The sequence below is a fragment of the Bos grunniens genome, chromosome 7, assembly GCF_055505025.1.
Source record: "Bos grunniens cultivar Pamir isolate PY7600 chromosome 7, Bosgru_T2T1.0, whole genome shotgun sequence".
Taxonomy (NCBI): Eukaryota; Metazoa; Chordata; class Mammalia; order Artiodactyla; family Bovidae; genus Bos; species Bos grunniens.
The window spans coordinates 90,015,623-90,040,097 of NC_141171.1; the positions used below are offsets into that span (position 1 = coordinate 90,015,623).

General features: G+C 40.9%; 2 protein-coding genes across 4 annotated transcripts in view; one reads left to right on the forward strand and one right to left on the reverse strand.

Moving 5' to 3' along the window:
• Window positions 1-358: 358 nt before the first annotated feature.
• Window positions 359-24,004, reverse strand: MBLAC2 (metallo-beta-lactamase domain containing 2). 2 transcript variants are annotated; one of them, XM_086413029.1, is made up of 2 exons: window positions 23,551-24,004; window positions 359-3,700 (listed from the first exon to the last, which is right to left on the reverse strand). In XM_086413029.1, the coding sequence occupies exons 1-2, from the start codon at window positions 24,002-24,004 to the stop codon at window positions 3,315-3,317; spliced, it is 840 nt and encodes a 279-aa protein (XP_086269155.1). In that variant the 3' UTR covers window positions 359-3,314. The 2 variants fall into 2 exon arrangements, with proteins under 2 accessions (XP_086269155.1, XP_086269156.1); XM_086413030.1 differs by lacking the exon at window positions 359-3,700 and adding an exon at window positions 16,640-17,730.
• The window catches only part of POLR3G (RNA polymerase III subunit G), a 46,708-nt gene continuing 45,851 nt past the window's right edge, over window positions 23,619-24,475 (forward strand). The window contains exon 1 of one of the 2 annotated variants that reach the window (XM_086413037.1): window positions 23,619-24,014. The gene's annotated coding sequence lies outside the window, so the exon portion shown is untranslated. The remainder of the gene's footprint in view (window positions 24,015-24,475) is intronic. The other variant, XM_086413034.1, reaches the window with a different exon arrangement.

Genomic DNA, 24,475 nt, shown 5'->3' on the forward strand with positions numbered 1-24,475 from the left:
ATGACAAGGCAGCTGGGAAAGATTGAGGGTAAAAGGAGAAGAAGGCATCAGAGGATAAGATGGCTGTATGGCATCATGGATGCAATGAACATGAACTTGGGCAAACTTTTGGAGATAGTGAAGGGCAGGGAGGCCTGGGGTGCTGCAGTCCATGGGTCACAAAGAGTCAGACATGACTGGGTGACTGAACAACAACAAGGTTAAATAGGTATTATTCAGTTTCTAGGTTCTAATATTCTTGCCCAGGGATTTGACATCTTCTTTATTTCAAGTTTTTCAAAATGCTTCATACAGAAAATAACCTTGCAAGACATTAAATTGAAATTTGCTAACATTTATAAAAAATACCAACCATAGATTGAAATAAAATGTTCACTTTAATCGTTATCACACAAATGTTTAGTTACAGTTATCTGAAAATTATAAGAGAACAATTTGTGCATGTCACATTCATGTTACTATCCATATAAGAACAACTACACATAATCATTTATTCAACTACATCAGGATAACACACAAGGTTTTGTTTGCTCTAGACTTCTCAGTTAAAAAGAAACACCAAATAAGGAAACTGAATTTCCAAAAATTAAGTTATTAACAAAATAAATAATAAAAATTATTTCTAAATGTCTTATATTTTGACAACTTTGAATTATACTTACATACTATTATTTCTCCAAACCAAAAATTACAACAAGGGTCACTGTCAGGGTGAAAATACATATTTTTAAAGTTTTTTAAAAATACGCTATTAAGCTTTAACATGACTTGATTTATTCTTGGCACATGTGGCATTTTGAAAAGTAAAAATACACTTTGCCAATTTTACATTATTGTGCAGGTATAAGAGAAAGAGCACAGTTTGGGAGGCAGAGAGACCTGTGTTCAGTTACCAGCTTTGTTCCCAAGTTGTGTTGTTAGGCTGGTCAATTACTTCTTGGCACTGGGGCCAGGATTAAATTAAATGATGCCTATTTTAAAATGCATAGCATGGGCACTGAATGAATGATACCTCCTTTCCCTAATTTACTCACATTGAAGCAAAAGCAAAATATCACAGTTGTATGTTCTGGTACAATTTGAAAAATCTAGGAAAAAAATGGGAAATTTAAAAATAAAATCAGTGTATTTTGAAAAATTGCACTTTAAGAAATAAGGAAAGCTTTCATCAGGTTTAAATATTTCCCAATAAAACAGTGCCTACTATACCCTGATTTAAAAAAAAAAAGTCCTAAAATATGATAAAATGATCAATGATTAAGGACTTTTGGTTTTCTTTTGTGCTATTGATATAAAAATAATGGCTATATTTAAGGCTCATTAAGTGATAGTCTGTAGTTGCCCTGAACCAAATCTGTAGTCTTGAAGTTGCACTATTAAAACAGACCTACTGCCTTGAATGACTATCACAGAGAAATTCCCATAATATTCTTCATTTCAACAACCATGTCCTCCTTACTGATTTTAAGTAAGGGATCATTTGGTGGCATGTGGCCATATACCTTGTCTGTCTTAAAGAGGATTCTTATACACATAATCACTTTTTCATGCTAAATGTCTGGTGCTTAGAAGATCTAAGGCTCCTGAAAACTAAATCGTCACAAGGGAATAGCCTACTCTGGACAGCAACGCTTCCATCCCTATTCTTAGCACCGAAGATGCAGAAACAACCCTATTCTTATTTTCTATCCTCACCACCTAATAAATCATCTTTCCAAAGCTGACTGAAAATCTCCTCCTCCAGGACACTTTCCCTAACCAAACTTCACACTCCTCCATTTATGTCCCTGACACTCGTGTGTAATTTGTATAAACTTCAACCTGCATATACTTCTATTCATGTTTTGTCTTCTACTTCCAGCTAGGATACAGTCTCTGACTTTGTAAGCTTCCACAGTGTTTAGCACAATGAATGCATGTATGTATGTGACTGTGTGTATGTACGTGGGGTGTGTATGTGTATGTGTGTGCTGAATGAATAAAAGACTAAGAACCTGAGTGGGGTGCAGGGTAGGAAAAGTTTCATAATTTTTCAGAAATCAAAATTGCTGGACCTTCCTAATACTAAAATTTCTGATTTCCAAAGCTATCTGAGTTTGGTTTTATATGTCAATAATAAAAAGGCAGTGAAAAAAAATGTTTAAAAAAACCTTTATGAAATATTCCAAAGGTTTTTTAATAAGTTACTAAAAGCACCAAACCAAAACATCTTACTAAATAGTGGGATAATCTTTCCTATAATTTTATAAATGGAAATTTCTTTTCATTCAAGACAAAGAATACTGAACAGGAATAGGTGTTGTGAATCAGGATAAAAAAGGCAATTCATTCTAAGTCAGTATCTAACACACATTTTGCAATTAATCTGAAAAGCCTTCTGTGGTACATATGTATGCTTTGTTAAGAAAAAGAATGGTTTATTTTAGGATGTTGTCTGGTACTATAAAATAAGATACATATACTGAAGCTGCTATTTAACAAGGAAATTTTTGTTTATAATAGCTGTTACTATTAAAATAGGATATATTTTAAAAATTATTCTTAATGTGTATATTTTCAAATTTGCCTGACAGTGTCCTTTTGAAAAATCTGACAATTTGTAGTTAGATTACAGACATTTGAACTTTGTTTCTACAATTCAAAATATTACACTTACATAATAACAAAAAATAATATATTATAGCTTTTTTACTGAAGCACTCTGCAATTAATATTTAAAGCTTTTCCATAAAATAAAATTCACTGTACTTTTTGTAAGTAAAATTACACAACACATAATGTACACTATACTTACATTAAGAACAAATAAAATGAAGCATAAAAATTCTGTACCATAACAATGGATTGTTTTAGCTGTCATTCTAAATGTTAGCTTATTTGTTATGTTTTGAGTTTTTAATCTTAAACCCAAGAACCTTTATTTTGAAATAATATACTAAAAATATCAAGTCTGGAGTTTAAAACTCTCTTATGCTCTTTTTTTCTAGATCATCTAGGAAATAAGAGAAATGAGACACAGAGATAATTCTATTACTGCAAAATGCCTCCTTGCTTCCCCATATACCTCTATATCATTTCTAGAGCAAATGATACAGGAAAATGGCAGATTACAACTTTGGCAAATTATAAGCTCATTTAAGTGGTTTCTTATTTGGAAAAAAGAAAAACTAAGAAGTTCCTTTTTTGGCTTATTCATTCTCAATCTTTTTTTTCTCTAATATATAACAGTACTATAAAAGCACTTCTTAAAATGCTTACTGTTTAAACAACACAAAATGAACTGGAATAATTTATAGAATTAATCGAAGTAGATACTAGGGTGAGGTCCTAGAATTTGTTACACGTAGGGCTAAACTTGCAAGAGATCGCATGGCAAAAGTAGAGACTTTATGGCATATCCCAGCTTTTGAAATATAGTTAGAAGCCAATCGAAAAAGCCTTTCAGCACCAAAGGTATTGAAGTGCCCAGGAAGTACTTTCTCTACCAGACCTCTGTCGACTAATTCTATCAGACGTTCACAGGTTCCAACATAGTCACTTATCCTGCTGTATGGGAGCCAATCAATTAGTGATCCATCATACACGACGTCTCCACTGAAGAGAATCTTTCGGTCTTTGTCATGCAAGCAAATACTGCCCCTAGAATGACCCGGCATGTGCATAACAGTGAGCTGTCTGTCACCAAGGTTGATCACATCCCCTAAAAATGAAAACAGAATTTACAGATAAACATGTTAGATATTTGACTTCAATCACTTCAAGAACAGCAGAACACAACAGTTTCAAAGATGTTGGGAAGATGATATTTATTCTACTTTTATTGTAAAAGTAGGCTAGTAATAAAAGATAATTTAAAATAAGTTGCCTACATTTCATTTCTGTTGTTTATTAGACCAGTGTTTGCCAAAGTAAACAGTGGAACACAATTTCTGCTGGTTGTTACAATACATAAAAGAAAAGATTCAGTGGTCAAATAATTTGGAAAACTCTTCCTTCAGTGAAAATTAAGCAGCTTTCTTTTCTGCAAGTTATGCTAATGTACATTTAATATGCTAATGTACATTGTGGATATACACAAGTGAAATATGGCTGTATAGTTTCACAAATTTATTTGACAAAAAAATTCATTTTCAAAACATCCATTATACTAATATCTTGGTGACACAATTCAATAATGATGCTCTAGTGAAGGGTATGGTATTTTTACCCTTTGTTTTATCACTCTGTGGAAATTAAGGTCTGAGGAATCAGTACAAATGATGATGCTCTGGCTACTGCTATTGCTGTAATAAACTTCTTAGTCTCGGACCCAGGAACTTCAACTCTTCCATCAGAATCCACTAAATCGTCGCACCTAACTTACTAACCTACAAATAGGGTAAAATCTCAAACTCCCCCCAGTTATTTGACAGTGGGGACGAAACTGAGCTATATGAATACAAAATTGCTCTTTCACTGGATTTAAACCAGTACAAACTTAGGTAAATCATAATAAAAGATTCATATTGCTATCTCTAGTGAAAACATAAACATATACAGAAAAAAATCAAAGAAAAATAGCTAAAACTAATAGTGAAATTAAAATGGCATAATAATCAGGAATACGTCAAGGCTGTAAATTGTTACCCTGTTTCTTTAACTTATATGCAGAGTACATTATGAGAAACGCTGGGCTGGAAGAAGCACAAGCTGGAATCAAGACTGCCGGGAGAAATATCAATAACCTCAGATACGCAGATGACACCACCCTTATGGCAGAAAGTGAAGAGGAACTAAAAAGCCTCTTGATGAAAGTGAAAGTGGAGAGTGAAAAAGTGGGCTTAAAGCTCAACATTCAGAAAACGAAGATCATGGCATCCAGTCCCATCACTTCATGGGAAATAGATGGGGAAACAGTGGAAACAGTGTCAGACTTTATCTTTTGGGGCTCCAAAATCACTGCAGATGGTGACTGCAGGCATGAAATTAAAAGACGCTGACTCCTTGGAAGGAAAGTTATGACCAACCTAGATAGCATATTCAAAAGCAGGGACATTACTTTGCCAACAAAGGTCCGTCTAGTCAAGGCTATGGTTTTTCCAGTGGTCATGTATGGATGTGACAGTTGGACTGTGAAGAAAGCTGAACGCCGAAGAACTGATGCTTTTGAACTGTGGTGTTGGAGAAGACTCTTAAGAGTCCCTTGGCTCTCTCTCCCTCGCGCTGGGGCGCTCTTCTCCTCGTGTCTTTGGATCGACCCTCACGCCTCAAAGATGGATTTTCCTGCTATCTTCTAAATAAAATAGAGCTGTAACACTGAGCTGTAACACTGATTTGTCTAAAAGCTATAACACGGTTTGTCCAAGACCTGAGAGCTGTGACGTGCCGAGGGCTTTAATGTCCATTGCTCCAAATCTTTGTTGTGATGAGACAAAGAACTGAGGAACATACACTCGTGTGACATCTGTGGTGCCGTGACTTGGATTTAACCTGGCTGAAACAATCTCTGTGCGGAAGAGGCCAAGCACAGCAGGAGCCCAACTCAGCGAAGCTCCCGCGCTAGAAGCGGAAGGCGAAGAAAACCAGCGCAGGGGAAGGCCCATCGTGCTAGAAACTGGGACAGGGAAAAACGAACTCAGCAGAAAGTTCACGTGGCCCAGTCTCAGATTCCAGAAGACATCCGGTTAAGAAACCTTGGACCACTGGAAAAAAAACCCGAGAAGGATTGTCAGAAGATCCTCTGACCAATCCTGAGGAAATCTGGTACACTGATGGAAGCAGCTTTGTCTTGGATGAAAAAAGAAGAGCTGGGTATGCAGTAGTCTCCAATTTTAAGACCATAGAGTCTAAGCCTCTGCCGCCAGATCAACAAGCTACAATATGCAGTGCCAGTTCAACAAAGATAAAAAACTACAGCCGACCACGGAAAATATCACACACTCTTAGATGGACACCGCTATAAGGACTCTGAGGCTTGAAACTAGCAAGAGGGGGAGGCGCAATACCCCTCGCCATCCCAGTTCAGCAGGAAGTAACCAGAAAGACCTCGACGCCTCTATTCCCAAAGAATTGGGCCTCCCATCTCTTGAGGGGGGAATGTTATGTAGAATAGGGTAAAGGAGTCCAAAATGGCGGTGGCTAAAAGACAAGGAAGGGAAAAGCCCGCGAAAAGAGAACAAAGGAAGGTCAAAGGAAGGTCCGAGGACCAGAGTGAAGACTTCAGGTAGAATAAACAGCATTCCTGGCTAAGCCCAATTTGCATAGGGCAGGCGCAGGTGGAGGAAAAAACATATATAAAGAGGAGCCAAAGCACTTTCTCTCTCTCTCTCCCTCTCCCACACACTCCTCCATTCTCTTCTCTTCGAGTCTTTGGGTTGGCATGCCCTCACGCTTCAAGGATGGATTCTCCTGAGATCTTCTAAATCAAATACAGCTGTAACACTGAAAAAAAAAAGAGTCCCTTGGACTGCAAGGAGATCCAACCAGTCCATTCTAAAGGAGATCAGTCCTGGGTGTTCTTTGAAAGGAATGATGCTAAATCTGAAACTCCAGTACTTTGGCCACCCGATTCGAAGAGTTGACTCATTGGAAAAGACTCTGATGCTGGGAGGGATTGGGGCAGGAGGAAAAGGGGATGATAGAGGATGAGATGGCTGGATGGCATCATCGACTCGATGGACGAGTTTGAGTGAACTCCGGGAGTTGGTGATGGACAAGGAGGCCTAGCGTGCTGCGATTCATGGGGTCGCAAAGAGTCGGACACGACTGAGCAACTGAACTGAACTGAACTGAACTGAATCAGGAATCACTAAATATAAGAGACAACAGAAGAAAAATAAAGGCATAAACAGGAAATGAGACATACAAAACAAATGACAAAATGGCAGAGCTAAATACAACTGTGTCAGTCATATTAAATATGAAAGGGATAAACACCCTAATCAAAAGCAAAGATTGTCAGACTGATTTAAAAAGCAAGATATGTACTCAGTCTACAAGAGAGGAACTATAAAATCAAAGCGAAAAATAGGATGATAAGTCATACCTAATAAATATGAATGACAAGAACTAGAGTAGTTATATTGTCAGACAAAATGGATTTTTATATAAAGAATATTGGAGCAAGAGAGTTCCAGAAAAGCATCTATTTCTGCTTTATTGACTATGCCAAAGCCTTTGACTGTGTGGATCACAAGAAACTGTGGGAAATTCTGAAAGAGATGGGAATACCAGACCACCTGACCTGCCTCTTGAGAAATTTGTACGCAGGTCAGGAAGCAACAGTTAGAACTGGACATGGAACAACAGACTGGTTCCAAATGGGAAAAGGAGGACGTCAAGGCTGTATATTGTCACCCTGTTTATTTAACTTCTATGCAGAGTACATCATGAGAAACGCTAGACTGGAAGAAGCACAAGCTGGAATCAAGATTGCCGGGAGAAATATCAATACCCTCAGATATGCAGATGACACCACCCTTATGGCAGAAAGTGAAGAGGAACTAAAAAGCCTCTTGATGAAAGTAAAAGTGGAGAGTGAAAAAGTGGGCTTAAAGCTCAACATTCAGAAAATGAAGATCATGGCATCTGGTCCCATCACTTCATGTGAAATAGATGGGGAAACAGTAGAAACAGTGTCAGACTTTATTTTTGTGGGCTCCAAAATCACTGCAGATGGTGACTGCAGCCATGAAATTAAAAGACGCTGACTCCTTGGAAGGAAAGTTATGACCAACCTAGATAGCATATTCAAAAGCAGAGACATTACTTTGCCAACAAAGGTTCGTCTAGTCAAGGCTGCGGTTTTTCCTGTGGTCATGTATGGATGTGAGAGTTGGACTGTGAAGAAGGCTGAGCGCCGAAGAATTGATGCTTTTGAACTGTGGTGTTGGAGAAGACTCTTGAGAGTCTCTTGGACTGCAAGGAGATGCAACCAGTCCATTCTGAAGGAGATCAGCCCTGGGATTTCTTTGGAAGGAATCATGCTAAAGCTGAAACTCCAGTACTTTGGCCACCTCATGTGAAGAGTTCTCATTGGAAAAGACTCTGATGCTGGGAGGAATTGGGGGCAGGAGGAGAAGGGGACGACAGAGGATGAGATGGCTGGATGGCATCACTGACTCGATGGACGTGAGTCTGAGTGAACTCCGGGAGTTGGTGATGGACAGGGAGGCCTGGCATGCTGGGATTCATGGGGTCGAAAAGAGTCGGACACGACTGAGCAACTGATCTGATTTGATTACTAGAGAAAAGAGGTACATTTTATGAGGACAAAATTAGGTCAATACCTAATGAAAAAAAGTCTAAATGTATATGTACCTTAAAAATTCATAAAATAAAAACAGAATTAAAATAAGAATAAACAGTTGAACAACTATGCTTAGATATTTGAGTAGTTTGAATAATTCATAATATAAGCAGATAGAAACACTACGGATGCAGAAGACTTGAACAAAACCACCAGCCAACTTGATCTAGCCGACATATATAAAATAATTCATGCCAAAAGAGCAAAGTACACATTCCTTTCACATGAAAGAGATGCTTTGTTATGTCTGCACACTGAAAACTACAGTAACACTTTAAAGAGAAATTAAAGAGAATGTGAGCAAAAGGAGAAATATGCCATATCCATTGACTGGAAGACTTGAAACTGTTAAGATGGTAATTAAATTCAGTTTTTCCTACAGCTGCACTCTGTAATATGTAATTTATCAGATAATACAAATGTTCTCTATCAACACTAGGCAATATGGTCAGATCAGATCAGTCGCTCAGTCGTGTCTGACTCTTTGCGACCCCATGAACTGCAGCACGCCAGGCCTCCCTGTCCATCACCAACTCCCGGAGTTCACTCAGACTCATGTCCATCGAGTCAGTGATGCCATAGAGCCATCTCATCCTCTGTCGTCCCCTTCTCCTCCTGCCCCCAATCCCTCCCAGCATCAGAGTCTTTTCCAATGAGTCAACTCTTCACATGAGGTGGCCAAAGTACTGGAGTTTCAGCTTTAGCATCATTCCTTCCAAAGAAATCCCAGAGCTGATCTCCTTCAGAATGGACTGGTTGCATCTCCTTGTGGTCCAAGGGACTCTCAAGAGTCTTCTCCAACACCACACTTCAAAAGCATCAATTCTTCAGCGCTCAGCCTTCTTCACAGTCCAACTCTCACATCCATACATGACCACAGGAAAAACCACAGCCTTGACTAGACTGACCTTTGTTGGCAAAGTAATGTCTCTGCTTTTGAATATGCTATCTAGGTTGGTCATAACTTTCCTTCCAAGGAGTCAGCGTCTTTTAATTTCATGGCTGCAGTCACCATCTGCAGTGATTTTGGAGCCCACAAAAATAAAGTCTGACACTGTTTCTACTGTTTCCCCATCTATTTCCCATGAAGTGATGGGACCGGATGCCATGATCTTCGTTTTCTGAATGTTGAGCTTTAAGCCCACTTTTTCACTCTCCACTTTCACTTTCATCAAGAGGCTTTTTAGTTACTCTTCACTTTCTGCCATAAGGGTGATGTCATCTGCATATCTGAGGGTATTGATATTTCTCCCGGCAATCTTGATTCCAGCTTGTGTTTCTTCCAGTACAGCGTTTCTCATGATGTACTCTGCATAGAAGTTAAATAAACAGGGTGACAATATACAGCCTTGACGTCCTCCTTTTCCCATTTGGAACCAGTCTGTTGTTCCATGTCCAGTTCTAACTGTTGCTTCCTGACCTGCATACAAATTTCTCAAGAGGCAGGTCAGGTGGTCTGGTATTCCCATCTCTTTCAGAATTTCCCACAGTTTCTTGTGATTCACACAATCAAAGGCTTTGGCATAGTCAATAAAGCAGAAATAGATGCTTTTCTGGAACTCTCTCACTCTTTCCATGATCCAGAGGATGTTGGTAATTTGATCTCTGGTTCCTCTGCCTTTTCTAAAACCAGCTTGAACATCATGAAGTTCACGGTTGATATATTGCTGAAGCCTGGCTTGGAGAATTTTGAGCATTACTTTACTAGCGTGTGAGATGAGTGCAATTGTGTGGTAGTTTGAGCATTTTTTGGCATTGCCTTTCTTTAGGACTGGAATTAAAACTGACCTTTTCCAGTCCTGTGGCCACTGCTGAGGTTTCCAAATTTGCTGGCATATTGAGTGTACCACTTTCACAGCATCATCTTCAGGATTTGAAAGAGCTCAATTGGAATTCCATCGCCTCCACTAGCTTTGTTCGTAGTGATGCTTTCTAAGGCCCACTTGACTTACATTCCAGGATGTCTGGCTCTAGGTCAGTGATCACACCATCGTGATTATCTGGGTCGTGAAGATCTTTTTTGTACAGTTCTTCTGTGTATTCTTGCCATCTCTTCTTAATATCTTCTGCTTCTGTTAGGTCCATACAATTTCTGTCCTTTATTGAGCCCATCTTTGCATGAAATGTTCCCTTGGTATCTCTGATTTTCTTGAAGAGATCCCTAGTCTTTCCCATTCTGTTGTTTTCCTCTATTTCTTTGCATTGATCGCTGAAGAAGGCTTTCTTATCTCTTCTTGCTATTCTTTGGAACTCTGAATTCAGATGCTTATATCTTTCCTTTTCTCCTTTGCTTTTCACTTCTCTTCTTTTCACAGCTATTTGTAAGGCCTCCCAGACAGCCATTTTGCTTTTTTGCGTTTCTTTTCTATGGGGATGGTCTTCATCCCTGTCTCCTGTACAATGTGACGAACCTCATTCCATAGTTCATCAGGCACTCTATCAGATCTAGGCCCTTAAATCTATTTCTCACTTCCACTGTATAATCATAAGGGATTTGATTTAGGTCATACCTGAATGGTCTAGTGGTTTTCCCTACTTTCTTCCACTTAAGTCTGAATTTGGCAATAAGGAGTTCATGATCTGAGCCACAGTCAGCTCCTGGTCTTGTTTTTGCTGACTGTATAGAGCTTCTCCATCTTTGGCTGCAAAGAATATAATCAGTCTGATTTCGGTGTTGACCATCTGGTGATGTCCATGTATAGAGTCTTCTCTTGTGTTGTTGGAAGAGGGTGTTTGTTATGACCAGTGCATTTTCTTGGCAAAACTCTATTAGTCTTTGCCCTGCTTCATTCCGTATGCCAAGGCCAAGTTTGTCTGTTACTCCAGGTGTTTCTTGACTTCCTACTTTTGCATTCCAGGCCCCTATAGTGAAAAGGACATCTTTTTTGGGTGTTAGTTCTAAAAGGTCTTGTAGGTCTTCATAGAACCGTTCAACTTCAGCTTCTTCAGTGTTTTTGGTTGGGGTATAGACTTGGATTAATGTGATATTGAATGGTTTGCCTTGGAAACGAAGAGAGATCATTCCATTATTTTTGGGATTGTATCCAAGTACTGCATTTCGGACTCTTTTGTTGACCATGATGGCTACTCCATTTCTTCTGAGGGATTCCTGCCCGCAGTAGTAGATATAATGGTCATCTGAGTTAAATTCACCCATTCCAGTCCATTTCAGTTCGCTGATTCCTAGAATGTCGACATTCACTCTTGCCATCTCTTGTTTGATCACTTCCAATTTGCCTTCATTCATGGACCTGACATTCCAGGTTCCTATGCAATACTGCTCTTTACAGCATCAGACCTTGCTTCCATCACCAGTCACATCCACAGCTGGGTATTCTTTTTGTTTTGGCTTTATCCCTTCATTCTTTTTGGAGTTATTTCTCCACTGATCTCCAGTAGCATATTGGGCACGTACTGACCTGCGGAGTTCCTCTTTCAGTATCCTATCATTTTGCCTTTTCATACTGTTCATGGGGTTCTCAAGGCAAGATACTGAAGTGGTTTGCCATTCCCTTCTCCAGTGGGCCACATTCTCTCAGATCTCTCCACCATGACTCGCCCATCTTGGGTTTCCCCATGGGCATGGCTTAGTTTCATTGAGTTAGACAAGGCTGTGGTCCTAGTATGATTAGATTGACTAGTTTTCTGTGAGTATGGCTTCAGTGTGTTTGCCCTCTGATGCCCTCTTGCAACACCTACCATCTTACTTGGGTTTCTCTTACCTTGGGCGTGGGGTATCTCTTCATGGCTGGCTCCAGCAAAGCGCAGCCATTGCTCCTTACCTTGGACGAGGGGTATTTCCTCACCGCCACCCTTCCTGACCTTCAATGTGGGATAGCTCCTCTAGGCCCTCCGCAATATGGTAGCCACTAGCTATATGTGGCTAATGCCATGAGAAATAAAGCTAGTGTAACTAAGAAGCTAAAACTTTCATTTTAATCAATCTTAACTAATTTAAATTTGCATTAGATAGCTACATGTATTAATAGCTACATTCAGAGAAGAACTATACAAAGAAGATCTTCATGACCCAGATAACCATGATAATGTGATCACTCACATGGAGCCAGACATCCTGGAATGCAAAGTCAAGTGGGCCAGAGGAAGCATCACTACAAACAAACAGTGGAGGTGATGGAATTCTAGCTGAGCTACTTCAAATCCTAAAAGATGATGCAGTGAAACTGCTGCGCTCAAAATGCCAGCAAATTTGGAAAACTCAGCAGCGTGCACAGGACTGGAAAAGATTAGTTTTCATTCCAATCCCAAAGAAAGGCAATGCCAAAGAATGCTCAAACTACTGCACAATTGCACTCATCTCACATGCTAGCAAAATAATGCTCAAAATTCTCCAAGTCAGGCTTCAACAATATGTGAATCAAGAACTTCCTGATGTTCAAGCTGGATTTAGAAAAGGCAGAGGAACCAGAGATCAAATTGCCAACACTCGTTGGATCATTGAAAAAGCAACAGAGTTCCAGAAAAACGTCTACTCCTGCTTTACTGACTATGCCAAAGCCTTTGACTGTGTGGATCACAACAAATTGTGGAAAATTCTGAAAGAGATGGGAATACCAGACCACCTGACCTACCTCCAGGGAAAGCTGTATGCAGGTCAAGAAGCAACAGTTAGAACCGGACGTGCAACAACAAACTGGTTCCAAGTTGGGAAAGGAGTACGTCAAGGCTGTATATTGTCACCCTGCTTATTTAACTTATATGCAGAGCACATCATGCAGAATGCTGGGTTGGATGAAGCACAAGCTGGAATCAAGATTTCAGAAAGAAATATCAATAACCTCAGACATGCAGATGACACCACCCTCATGGCAGAAAGCGAAGAAGAACTAAAGAATCTCTTGAAAGTGAAAGAGGAGAGTGAAAAAGTTGGCTTAAAGCTCGACATTCAGAAAATGAAGATCATGGCATCTGGTCCCATCACTTCATAGCAAATAGATGGGGAACAGTGGAAACAGTGGCTTACTTTATTTGTGTGTGTGTGTGTTGGGGGAGGGGTGCTCCAAAATCACTGCAGATGGTGATTGCAGCCATGAAATTAAAAGATGCTTGCTCCTTGGAAGAAAAGCTATGACCAACCTAGACAGCACATTAAAAAGCAGAGACATTACTTTGCCAAAAAAGGTCTGTCTAGTCAAAGCTATGGTTTTTCCAGTGGTCATGTATGGACATGACAGTTGGACTAAAGAAAGCTGAGTGCCGAAGAATTGATGCTTTTGAATGTGGTGTTGGAGAAGATTCTTGAGAGTTCCTTGGACTGCAAGAAGATCCAACCAGTCCATCCTAAAGGAGATCAGTCCTGGGTGTTCATTGGAAGGACTGATGTGAAGGTGATACTCCAATACTTTGGTCACCTGGTGCCAAGAACGGACTCATTGGAAAAGACCCTGATGCTGAAAAAGACTGAAGGGAGGCGAAGGGGATGACAGAAAATAAGATGGTTGGATGTCATCACTGACTCAATGAACATGAGTTTACGTAAGCTCCAGAAGTTGGTGATGGACAGGGAAGACTGGCATGCTGCAGTCCATGGGGTCGCAAAGAGTTGGACCTGACTGAGCGACTGAATTGAACTGAGCTACATGTGGCTAGTGACACAATGGTAGATGTATAGATTCAAGAATCTCAATCAAAACCTTGACATGTTTTTTTATAAAAACAAAATCTGGCTCTAAAGTTTATATGAAATGCAAATGACCTGGAACAGCCAAAGCTGGAAGACTTAAACAATCCAATTTCAAGAATTAGAATGAAGTTTAAATAATCAGGAGAGTGTTGTGCTGGCTATACGACAGACATAATCGATGAAAGAGACTAGAGTCCAGAAGAAAACATTCACATGTATGGTCAGTGGATTTTTGACAAAGGTTATCAACAAAGATAATCCACTGAGTAAAAGGACAGTCTCTTCAACTAATTGGCCTGGACTACTTTGGAAATCTATATGCAAATAAACAATAAAGCACCTCATAACCTTTCACAATCTTTGCATGAAATGTTCCCTTGATATCTCTAGTTTTCTTACTGAGGTCTCTAGTCTTTCCCATTGTATTACTTTCCTCTGTTCTGTGCATTGATCACTGAGGAAGGCTTTCTTATCTCTCCTTGCCATTCTTTGGAACTCTGCATTCAAATGGGTCTATCTTTCCTTTTCTCCTTTGCCTTTCACTTCACTTCTTTTCTCAGCTATTCGTAAGGACTTCTCAGATGACCATTTTGCCTTTATGCATTTATTTTTCTTGGGGATGGTCTTGATCATCTTGTGGTGTTGGAGCAGTCTCTTGAGAGTCCCTTGGACTGCAAGGAGATCCAACCAGTCAATCCTAAAGAAAATCAGTTCTGAATATTCATTGGAAGGACTGATGTTGAAGCTGAAACTCCAATAATTTGGCCACCTGATGCAAAGAACTGACTCACTGGAAAAGACCCTGATGCTAGGAAAGACTGAAGGCCGGAGAAGGGGCTGACAGAGAATGAGATGGTTGGATGGCATCACCGACTCTATGGACATAAGTTTCAGTAAGCTCTGGGAGTTGGTGATGGACAGGGAAGCCTGGCGTGCTGCAGTCCATGGTGTTGCAGAGTTGGACATGACTGAGCAACTGAACTGAACCTTCCACAACAGTAACAAAAATTAACTCAAAATGGATCATAACCCTAAATGTGAGAGCTTCCAAAAAAAAGAAAATCTTTGTGATTTTGGGCTTGTCATAGAGCTCTTAGAATAACACAAAAAGCATAAAACATAAGGAAAAACGATTAATTGGACTTCATCCAAGTTAAAAACTTTCTTGCCCAAAACATTAAGGACTTCCCTGGTTGTGCAATGGACAAGAATCTGCCTGCCAAGGCAGGGAAGAGAAGTGTTAGTAGCTCAGTCCTGTCCAGCTCTTTGTGATCCCATGGACTATAGCCTGCCGGCCTCCTCTGTCCATGGGATTCTCCAGGCAAGAATACTGGAGTAGGTAGCCTTTCCCTTCTACAGGGGATCTTCTCAACCCAGGGATTGAATCTGGGTCTCCTGTATTGCAGGCGGATTGTCGACCATCTGAGTAATTCAATTCCTGGTCTGGGAAGATGTCACAGTTTGCACAGCAACTAAGCCTGTGCACCAAAACTACTTCAGGGCCTGCTAGCCGCAACTACTGAGCCTGTGTGCCAAAACTGTGGAAGTCCATGTGGCCTGGAGCCACAGACTGCAACTGCTGAAGCCTGCTCACCTATGCAGGCTAGTCCTCCACAACAAGGCAGCACAATAGGAAGCCCGCGCACCACAACAGAGAGCAGCCCTTGCTCATCGCAAGTAGAGAAAGCTCGTGCACAGCAATGAAGGCCTAGTGCAACCAAAAAAACAAAGACAAAAAAATTTGCTTACTTAAAAAAAAGAGGATACTATTAAGAAAATGAAAAGACATGACATACACTGGGAGTAAACACTTGCAAAATGTATATCTGATAAAGGACTTGAATTAAGAATATATAAAGAACACTTACAGCTCAACTAGGAGAAGACAAAATTTCAATTTTTAAAAAAGAGAAAAGATTCTGATAAGATCTTTTGACAAAGAAGATATCTGAATAGCAAATAAGTGCCTGAAAAGATGTTCAACATAATCAGTCATTGAAGTGAAAGTGAAAGTGAAGTTGCTCAGTTGTGTCCAACTCTTTGCGACCCCATGGACTGTAGCCTACCAGGCTTCTCCACCCATGGGATTTTCCAGGCAAGAATACTGGACTGGGTTACCATTTCCTTTTCCAGGGCATCTTCGCGACCCAGGGATCAAACCCGGGTCTCCCACATTGGAGGCAGATGCTTTAACCTCTGAGCCACCAAGGAAGCCCAAATGCAAATTAAAACCTCAATGAAATACCACTACGTACTCACTAGAATGCCTAAAATCAAAAGGACTGACAAAATCGAGTGCTGACAGTGATGTGGAGAAACTGCAACTTATACACTGCACTTGGGAATGTAAAATGGCAAAGCACTTTGGAAAACAGCTTGGCACCTTCTTAAACATTTAACACACGTTTACCACGTGTGCGTATGCTGTATGCCACATTTACCACACAACCCAGAAATTCATTTCTAGCTATCTACCTACGAAATAAAAGCATGCATCAACATAAAAACTTACATGTAAACTTTCATGCTGCATTATTCATAACAATTCCAAACTAGAAAGTTCAAATCTCCTTCAACAGGTGAATATGTAAAATGTGTTCTATTGATAAATGAGTAGTTTCTCAGCAACAGAAGGGAATTATTCATAGATAAAACAACATGGATGAATCTCCAAAAACAGCATGCCAAAGGAAAGAAGACACAAAAGATTGCATGTGATTATGTTTTGTATTAAGTTTTCAGAAAAAGAAAACTATAATGGCAAAAACAGGTCAGTGGGGCCTGGGTGGGAACAGAGGTTGCTCTGGTCTTGTCTCGAATCCCAGTAATTATTAATACAGTAAGATGGAATTCAGTTCAGTTCAGTTCAGTTCAGTCACTCAGTCGTGTCCGACTCTTTTCGACCCCATGAATCCCAGCATGCCAGGCCTCCCTGTCCATCACCAACTCCCGGAGTTCACTCAGACTCATGTCCATCGAGTCAGTGATGCCATCCAGCCATCTCATCCTCTGTCGTCCCCTTCTCCTCCTGCCCCAAATCCCTCCCAGCATCAGAGTCTTTTCCAATGAGTCAACTCTTCACATGAGGTGGTCAAAGTACTGGAGTTTCAGCTTTAGCATCATTCCTTCCAAAGAAATCCCAGGGCTGATCTCCTTCAGAATGGACTGGTTGCATCTCCTTGCAGTCCAAGGGACTCTCAAGAGTCTTCTCCAACACCACACTTCAAAAGCATCAATTCTTCGGTGCTCAGCCTTCTTCATAGTCCAACTCTCACATCCATACATGACCACAGGAAAAACCATAGCCTTGACTAGATGGACCTTTGTTGGCAAAGTAATGTCTCTGCTTTTGAATATGCTATCTAGGTTGGTCATAACTTTCCTTCCAAGGAGTCAGCGTCTTTTAATTTCATGGCTGCAGTCACCATCTGTAGTGATTTTGGAGCCCAGAAAAATAAAGTCTGACACTGTTTCTACTGTTTCCCCATCTATTTCCCATGAAGTGATGGGACCGGATGCCATGATCTTCGTTTTCTGAATGTTGAGCTTTAAGCCAACTTTTTCACTCTCCACTTTCACTTTCATCAAGAGGCTTTTTAGTTCCTCTTCACTTTCTGCCACAAGGGTGGTGTCATCTGCATATCTGAGGTTATTGATATTTCTCCCAGCAATCTTGATTCCAACTTAATTAGGTACTCTCAAATTTCCCCACATTCCAGTCATAAGGAGCCAGACTCCTTCACAGGATAATTGTTTCAGATTTAAGGTGCTTCTGGGGATCAAAAACCACTGCCATTTCCTGTATGATTGATAAGTAAGGTAAAGGATATTATAGGTAAGTTGATTTAATAATAGAACTGTTGCAGACAGTTTAAGAAATGTACAGAATGAAGAAGAATGAGGGAAGTTTGATGCTAAAAATGAAGTTGTAGAGAATTACCAATGGAGGGATAGAGTCTTATGGATTTTTGATATTCAAGGCCAGGTGATATTCAAAATACTTAGCAGTAGATAAGACATAAGCACCCACGTATCAAAATGGACACCAATTGTAAACAATTGATAAGGCCACAGTGATGGAATATTATTAATATTAGGTCTGCCATTACCATATGGCTTTATAAATACCTCCCCTATGCTTATAATGCTAACACATATAATTTCATCAAGACCTCTCTTACAAGAACCACAATTGTCTATGAAATATATAAATATCATATATAAATTTATGTAAAAAAAATATATATATATCACATACTATCTATCCTTTCAAGCCTGCACCCTAACCCAGTTGTCACCACATTCCAACTACACTAGACTTTTCTTGGCTTCTCAAATATCCTTTCCCATCTTGGCATTCCCCATTTTTAATTTTCATTTCACTTTTAATTAAAGAACTAAATTACATATTTCAAATAAAACATTTCAGGAGGGCTTAAAATGCCAGAAAACATTCTTTGCCCCATTCTGGCTCTATCTCTAATTCTGCTCCCAATAGGCAACCACTGTTAACAATTTTAGCAACTTCTTCTGGTAGTTGCCTCTACTAGATATGTTGTTTGTTGTTCAACCTCTCAGTCGTATCCAACTCTTTTCGACTCCATGAACTACAGCACGCCAGGCTTTTCTGTCCTTCACTTTCTCCCAGAGTTTGCTCAAATTCATGTCCATTCAGTCAGTGATGCATCCAACCATCTCGTCCTCTGTCGTCCGCTTCTCCTCCTGCCTTCAATCTTTCCCAGGATCAGGGTCTTTTGCCATGAATCGGCTCTTCACATCAGGTGGTCAAAGTATTGGAGCCAAAGTATTATTTACAGATGACTACTGGGTATAATCATCTGTAAATAATGTTTATAGCTCATACTCTACTGATTTCATTCATGTATTATCATTTCTTGGCTTTTAATTTTAGATGTTATCCACTGACTTCCACTATGAAACATAAGGATTTTTAGTAGCTCTTTTTACTCCTCTCTACCACCATCATGACACATGTATACATTTCTCATCCACCCACCCCTCGAAAGAATAATGATTCAACTGCTTAGATCTGGAATCCTCTATGCTTGAGGTTCTATAGTTGTCAGTGTCATCCTTTGTATCTTAGTGGCTTCCTAAGTAACAGCATGTGGGAAATAATTTTTTGAAAGCTTGACTGATACTGGAATGGATGTCAGAATTCTAAGTTGGAAATTGGTTTTATTCAAATAAGTCCCAGCTCTTCTTTTCTAGCTCTAAAGCCATTATGATTGGTATAGATGACCTTTTTTGTTTAAATTTGGAAGTCTGTAGACTCTTTGATCCCAGCATTCTGAAATTTTATAATAACGGGCCATGGGTTGAATATGTTTTCATCTATGGGCTCTTTCAATCTGGAAATGTATATCCCTTAATCATGGGATATTTTCTCTACTATTCTTTTTCTCTACTTTCTCTATTTGCTCTATCTGTGCTCTTATTATTCTAATGTCAGATTTTTCACACTCATTCTTTACTAGTTTTCTCCTAGTTTTTCATTTTGCCTATCTGCTGCTTTTCTAAGTTTTCAACTTCATCTTCCAGACCTTGCACTAAATAATTTCTGACATTTTAAATTCCAATGGTTCTTTTAGGAGTGTAAATATGGTTCTGCCTGTTGCTTATTTTTATGGCATCCTATTGTCTCTCAGGTATCTTGAATGCAATAGTTTCTGTTATCCCCTGATGATATTAATGATTGTCTGCTCTTCTCAAGTCACTTTATGTTCTTTTAGTATTTTACTTCATGTGAGATGATTTTCTCAGATTTTTTTTCATAATGCTTGATTACCTGTTTAAGAGTTGGAGGATAGTGAAAAAGCTGTTTGAAGCACATGCATGACACCTGGTGATGCAGACTTCACTGTAGAAAGTCCAAGCCAAGAATTACCTACGAATCAGCATCTTAATCTTTACCCCAGGGCTGGGCAGATTTCCAGATAAGATTCTTCCAATTTCCTACCTGGAGGCATGGCGGCTAAAGGCCTGGCTCTTATTCTTTTGGGAAACTAGTAAAGAACATATATATTATCTATCTATTATTTTTCTGTATTTTTATATACATTCCCATACACTTATCCCTCCTCTTTTCCATCTGAAGCCTTGAGCTCATTAGTACTTGGCATCCCTCAATCAAGAAACCCTTTGGCTTCATTCTCCCCAGAGAACCAACTAACTCTGGAGAGAGGTGCATTCACTTAGGGAGAAGAATTCCAGAGTTTTAACAGCTTCTTAAGTGACTTTCCATCAATTCTACTTATTTTAGTTTTCTTCCTTTTGCCCCTGCTAAGGTACTGGCTACTGCTAATTCTTGAGCCTATTAATCTCCTGTAGAACAAAGTGGACTGGCTCTCAATTTTCTATTGCTGGCATAGGATAAAACTGCTAAGTCAGTCACTACAGGATTGGCAAGATCCCCTGGAGAAGGAAATGGCAACCCGCTCCAGTATTCCTGCCTGGGAAATCCCACGGACAGAGGAGCCTGGCGGGCTATGGTCCATGGGGTTGCAAAGAGTTGGACACGACTTTGCAACTAAACAACAACAACAATGCAAAACAGAACCTCAGTCAATGTGGATTTATACATAAAACAGACAAACCACGGTCCATTTGCTGCAGTCTTAGTGAGATTTTGAGAGGGAGTCAAATTAAATGTGTTCGTTCAACCTGCTGCCTCGCTGTAATCTTTGTTTTTAATCTCCCCAAACGATCTAAGTTTACCTAAAACTACTCTTGTACTGTCTTGATGACTCTGGGAAAATCATTTAAACACGTATAACAGGAGTCAAAATGCCTGCCTCTTGTGAAAAACAGACAGAATGATGTGTGCCCATTCATGAAGAACGTGCTGTGTCTATCTAGGGTTTATTGCTGTCTTCTTATACGAAGATATGGTTTCACTATTAGTAGGGTGAGTAGGTTTTTTCATCAAAAATGATGCAGTGGATGATGACCTCACCTTGTCCTCCTCATCCCGCATATGCAAGTCAGCTTTTGGGTTAGTGATACAGTGCACAGACTCATGCTTCTCCATGATGGGTGATCACCAATACACTAAATGAAACGTATGTAGTAAGCTAGTGAATCCAGCCTCCTCATTTTCTAACTGAAACAATGAAGACTATGCTGTTAGGTATGTGCTGTTCACATGTGTGCGTAACTGTATATGAATTTTTTTTGTATATGATTTTTTATATAAATATTTTATATCTCTTTCCAGGCATCTGGATTATGATAATATTAAATTAGCAGGCCACACCATTCAGAAGAGACAGGAAATTAATATTCCTGAGAGAAGAGGATATTGGATTCTACTTGAGAGGGTGAGACATCCAGCTCCTAATGAAAAACAACTTTTAATTTAACACAGTAGTATCACCTTCCAAGTGTTTAGTAAATATTAAGCTTTCTTTTCACACTTTCAAAGGCTTAAAGCACCACACAGGTAGGTTGCATGTCCCCTGCAACTCCAAAAGCCTATAATTCTAGCACTGACTGGGATTTAAGAAATCTGATTTCTAGTCCAGGCTCTTTCCCTAACAGGCTATGTGATTTCAGGCATAATATTCAAGCCTGTGTGGACTTTTCATCTATAAAATATTTCTTATCATTGTTTCATCATTGATTTCCTGACACAGGAGCCAAAGTAAATAAATCAAAGGTCATTTATTCTTTTAAACAACTTAAACATACTTTAAATACTGATGCAAAACTTCTCTTTTTTTGGGGGGGGGGTCTGAGTTAATTTAGTCTTAATATCCATAAATTGTATGGAAATCCTACTTCTAAAGTATTAATTTCAAAGAAATATAGTAATTAAAAGCACATTTAATGTAAATTTAAATTTAGTTTTCTTTCACCTCAAAATGTCAGGTAATGTAAGGCTTCCATCTAAACCACTTTTTTTTAATCTTCAGATTTAAAATTTTAATGAACAGACTTTTTAAAGTGGTAAGGTACAGAATATTGCTATTTTTTATATGTCAAGTGATCAAGATCTCATCTGTTAAGATAAACTCATTTTCGGAAAGTACTTCATTATTTGTCATATTGGTTGGTCACAAAGTGAGCCTTACTGTACTGCAGCAACTGGATTTTTTTTTTTTGCTTCAGAACAGTTCAATAAATTAAACTGGCAAATAAAATAGTTTCAAGATAGAAAGGAAAGGGGGTTTCATATCCTATTCAGAATTACCATAAAAATTTATTTTGGGGGTAGGATTAACGTGTGATCTACACGCTTTGATCTACTGTGCCTGGGTTGGAATCCTAGCTTTTGTCTAAAGCTTGCTCTGTGGCCCCTAGGCAAGCCATTTAATTGAAGCCATTTAAGTAGCCTCACTTTAAACATGTTGGAGGATAAAATGGTATCAACAGTAGCATTCTATATCATATATGAAACGAGTCGCCAGTCCAGGTTCGATGCACGATACTGGATGCTTGGGGCTGGTGCACCCAGAGGGATGGTACCACCCAGAGGGATGGACGACCCAGATAGGAGGGAGGAGAGAGGAGGGTTCAGGATGGGGAACACGTGTATACCTGTGGCGGATTCATTTTGATATATGGCAAAACCAATACAATATTGTAAAGTTAAAAAATAAAATTAAATTAAATTTAAAAATACCTTGAAAAGAAAAAATAAAAAGAACAAAGAAACTAATACACAAATATCACTGCTGTGACCAACTGACTCAATGGTTTGGCTCAATCATTTAAGTGCCTGTGTGGGGTTGGAAGGGTTGGAACCCTACACTATTTTATTCTATTAATTTCTTTCTGAATCCCATTCTGTTTTTCGCAGAGCCAAAGAGGCCCAAGGTTATCTATGCATTAGTCCACATACTTCACCATTATGGGAACAGCTTCCTTATTAATCTTTCTCAGGCCTGGCTTTCAGCCAGAACAGAGAGCTGTCATAACGTTAAGACTCAGGCACATTCTACTTCGTACGTTCACTATCAAGCTTTTTCTCTTGTGAGGCAGCATCAGGAGCAGAAACCTATCTGGAAGCTAAAGATGCGTGAGCAGATTAGAATCGCTGTTCTGCAATGGCCTTCTAAGCCTACAGGTGGGCACCGTCCGTACTGAGCCAATGGAGTGAGCTGTTCTCAAAAAGCACAGAGCCAACGACACGCACTCTCTCCACCAAGTGTCATTCCTTAGAAGTCTTTTCGCTAGAAAAGTGCTTGCAAATGACGGACATGTCTGAGGGGGAAAGAATGGGAATCCTAGTGACCAGTCTCTAGTGGTGTTACTGCACACCGTAGACCTTCCAGAGAAAACTGACTAGGGGGTGGGGCTGGCTTTCAGTCGAGTACGCGGCGTCAGAGCTGGTCTCCTGCAGGAAAGGTTGCAATGGCCTTCCAGCGACTCGATGGTGGAGTGAGTGGGCTTTTTGGCCCCCAGGGAGAGGGGGAGGGAGAAACTGAAGCAAGTGTTTCTGCGATATGACAAAACAAACCAACCTCCCCACCTCATTCCCTCAACCTCACAGCCAAGCAATTCTGCATCAAGCATCCCTCGGAACCGTCTCTCCCCCAATCCCTTCCCTTAAATGAGACAGCAAGCGCCCGAGAAGGGGGCGGGGGGTGAGCATTACCGTCCTGCAGGACGAGGGTGGGCTGCACCGCCTGCACTCGGAACTGCCTGGCCCTCCAGCCCGGGCTCGGCGCCCGCACCACCTCGCTGTCGGACAGCCAGGTCACGGTCTCGAAGTTGTCCCCGCGGGCCAGCGCCTCGGCCTCGGCGTGGTGCACCGCCACCCGGTCGAACTGGTAGAGGCCGCCCGAGTGGTCGAAGTGCACGTGGGTAGCCACGGCCAGCAGCGGCCGGCACGCCGCGTCGTCTCTGGCCGCGCGGTCCCGCAGGAGGCCGGAGGAGTACAGGTACTCAGGGAGGCTACGCAGCCCCAGGCCGGTGTCGATCACCACGTCCTGCTCGGAGCCCCGCACCAGCCAGATGTTGGCGCGGTTGCCCGACTCGTAGAAGCGTTCCTGAATCCAGAAAATGCCGTCGCCCAGGGACTTGTGGGCGTACCACTCGAGCGCCGACATGCTGCGCGGGGTATGGCGGCCCAAGCCGAGAGGGGGTTTGTGGGCGCGCGCGCGCGTGTGTGTATGTGTGCCTTCCCGCGGGCGGTCTGGACTCGGGCGCTGCGGCGGTGTAGAGCCGTCTGCCCGCAGCCGGGGACGAGGCGCAGAGCCGGGAGGGGGCGGGCGGGGGATGCGGCTGCGGTGGGTGTGTGTGTGTGTGGAGAACTAGGCGAGGAGGAAGGACTCGGGGAGAGGCGCTGCCTGGCGCGTCCGCCCGCACCCTCACGCCGGGTCCGCGGAGAGCAGACGCCGCTGTCCCCGCGCCGGGGCGCCGGAACAATTGCAGCCGTAACTGGACGCAGCAACAGGAACGTTAACGCACGGGCCAATGCAGTCGTCGGGAGATCCAGAAAGTGACACGCTTCCTAACCTCAGGGGGGTCGGACCGCAGAGCCCTTAGAGCGAGGCGGGGGGTGGGAGTGCGAGGAAACC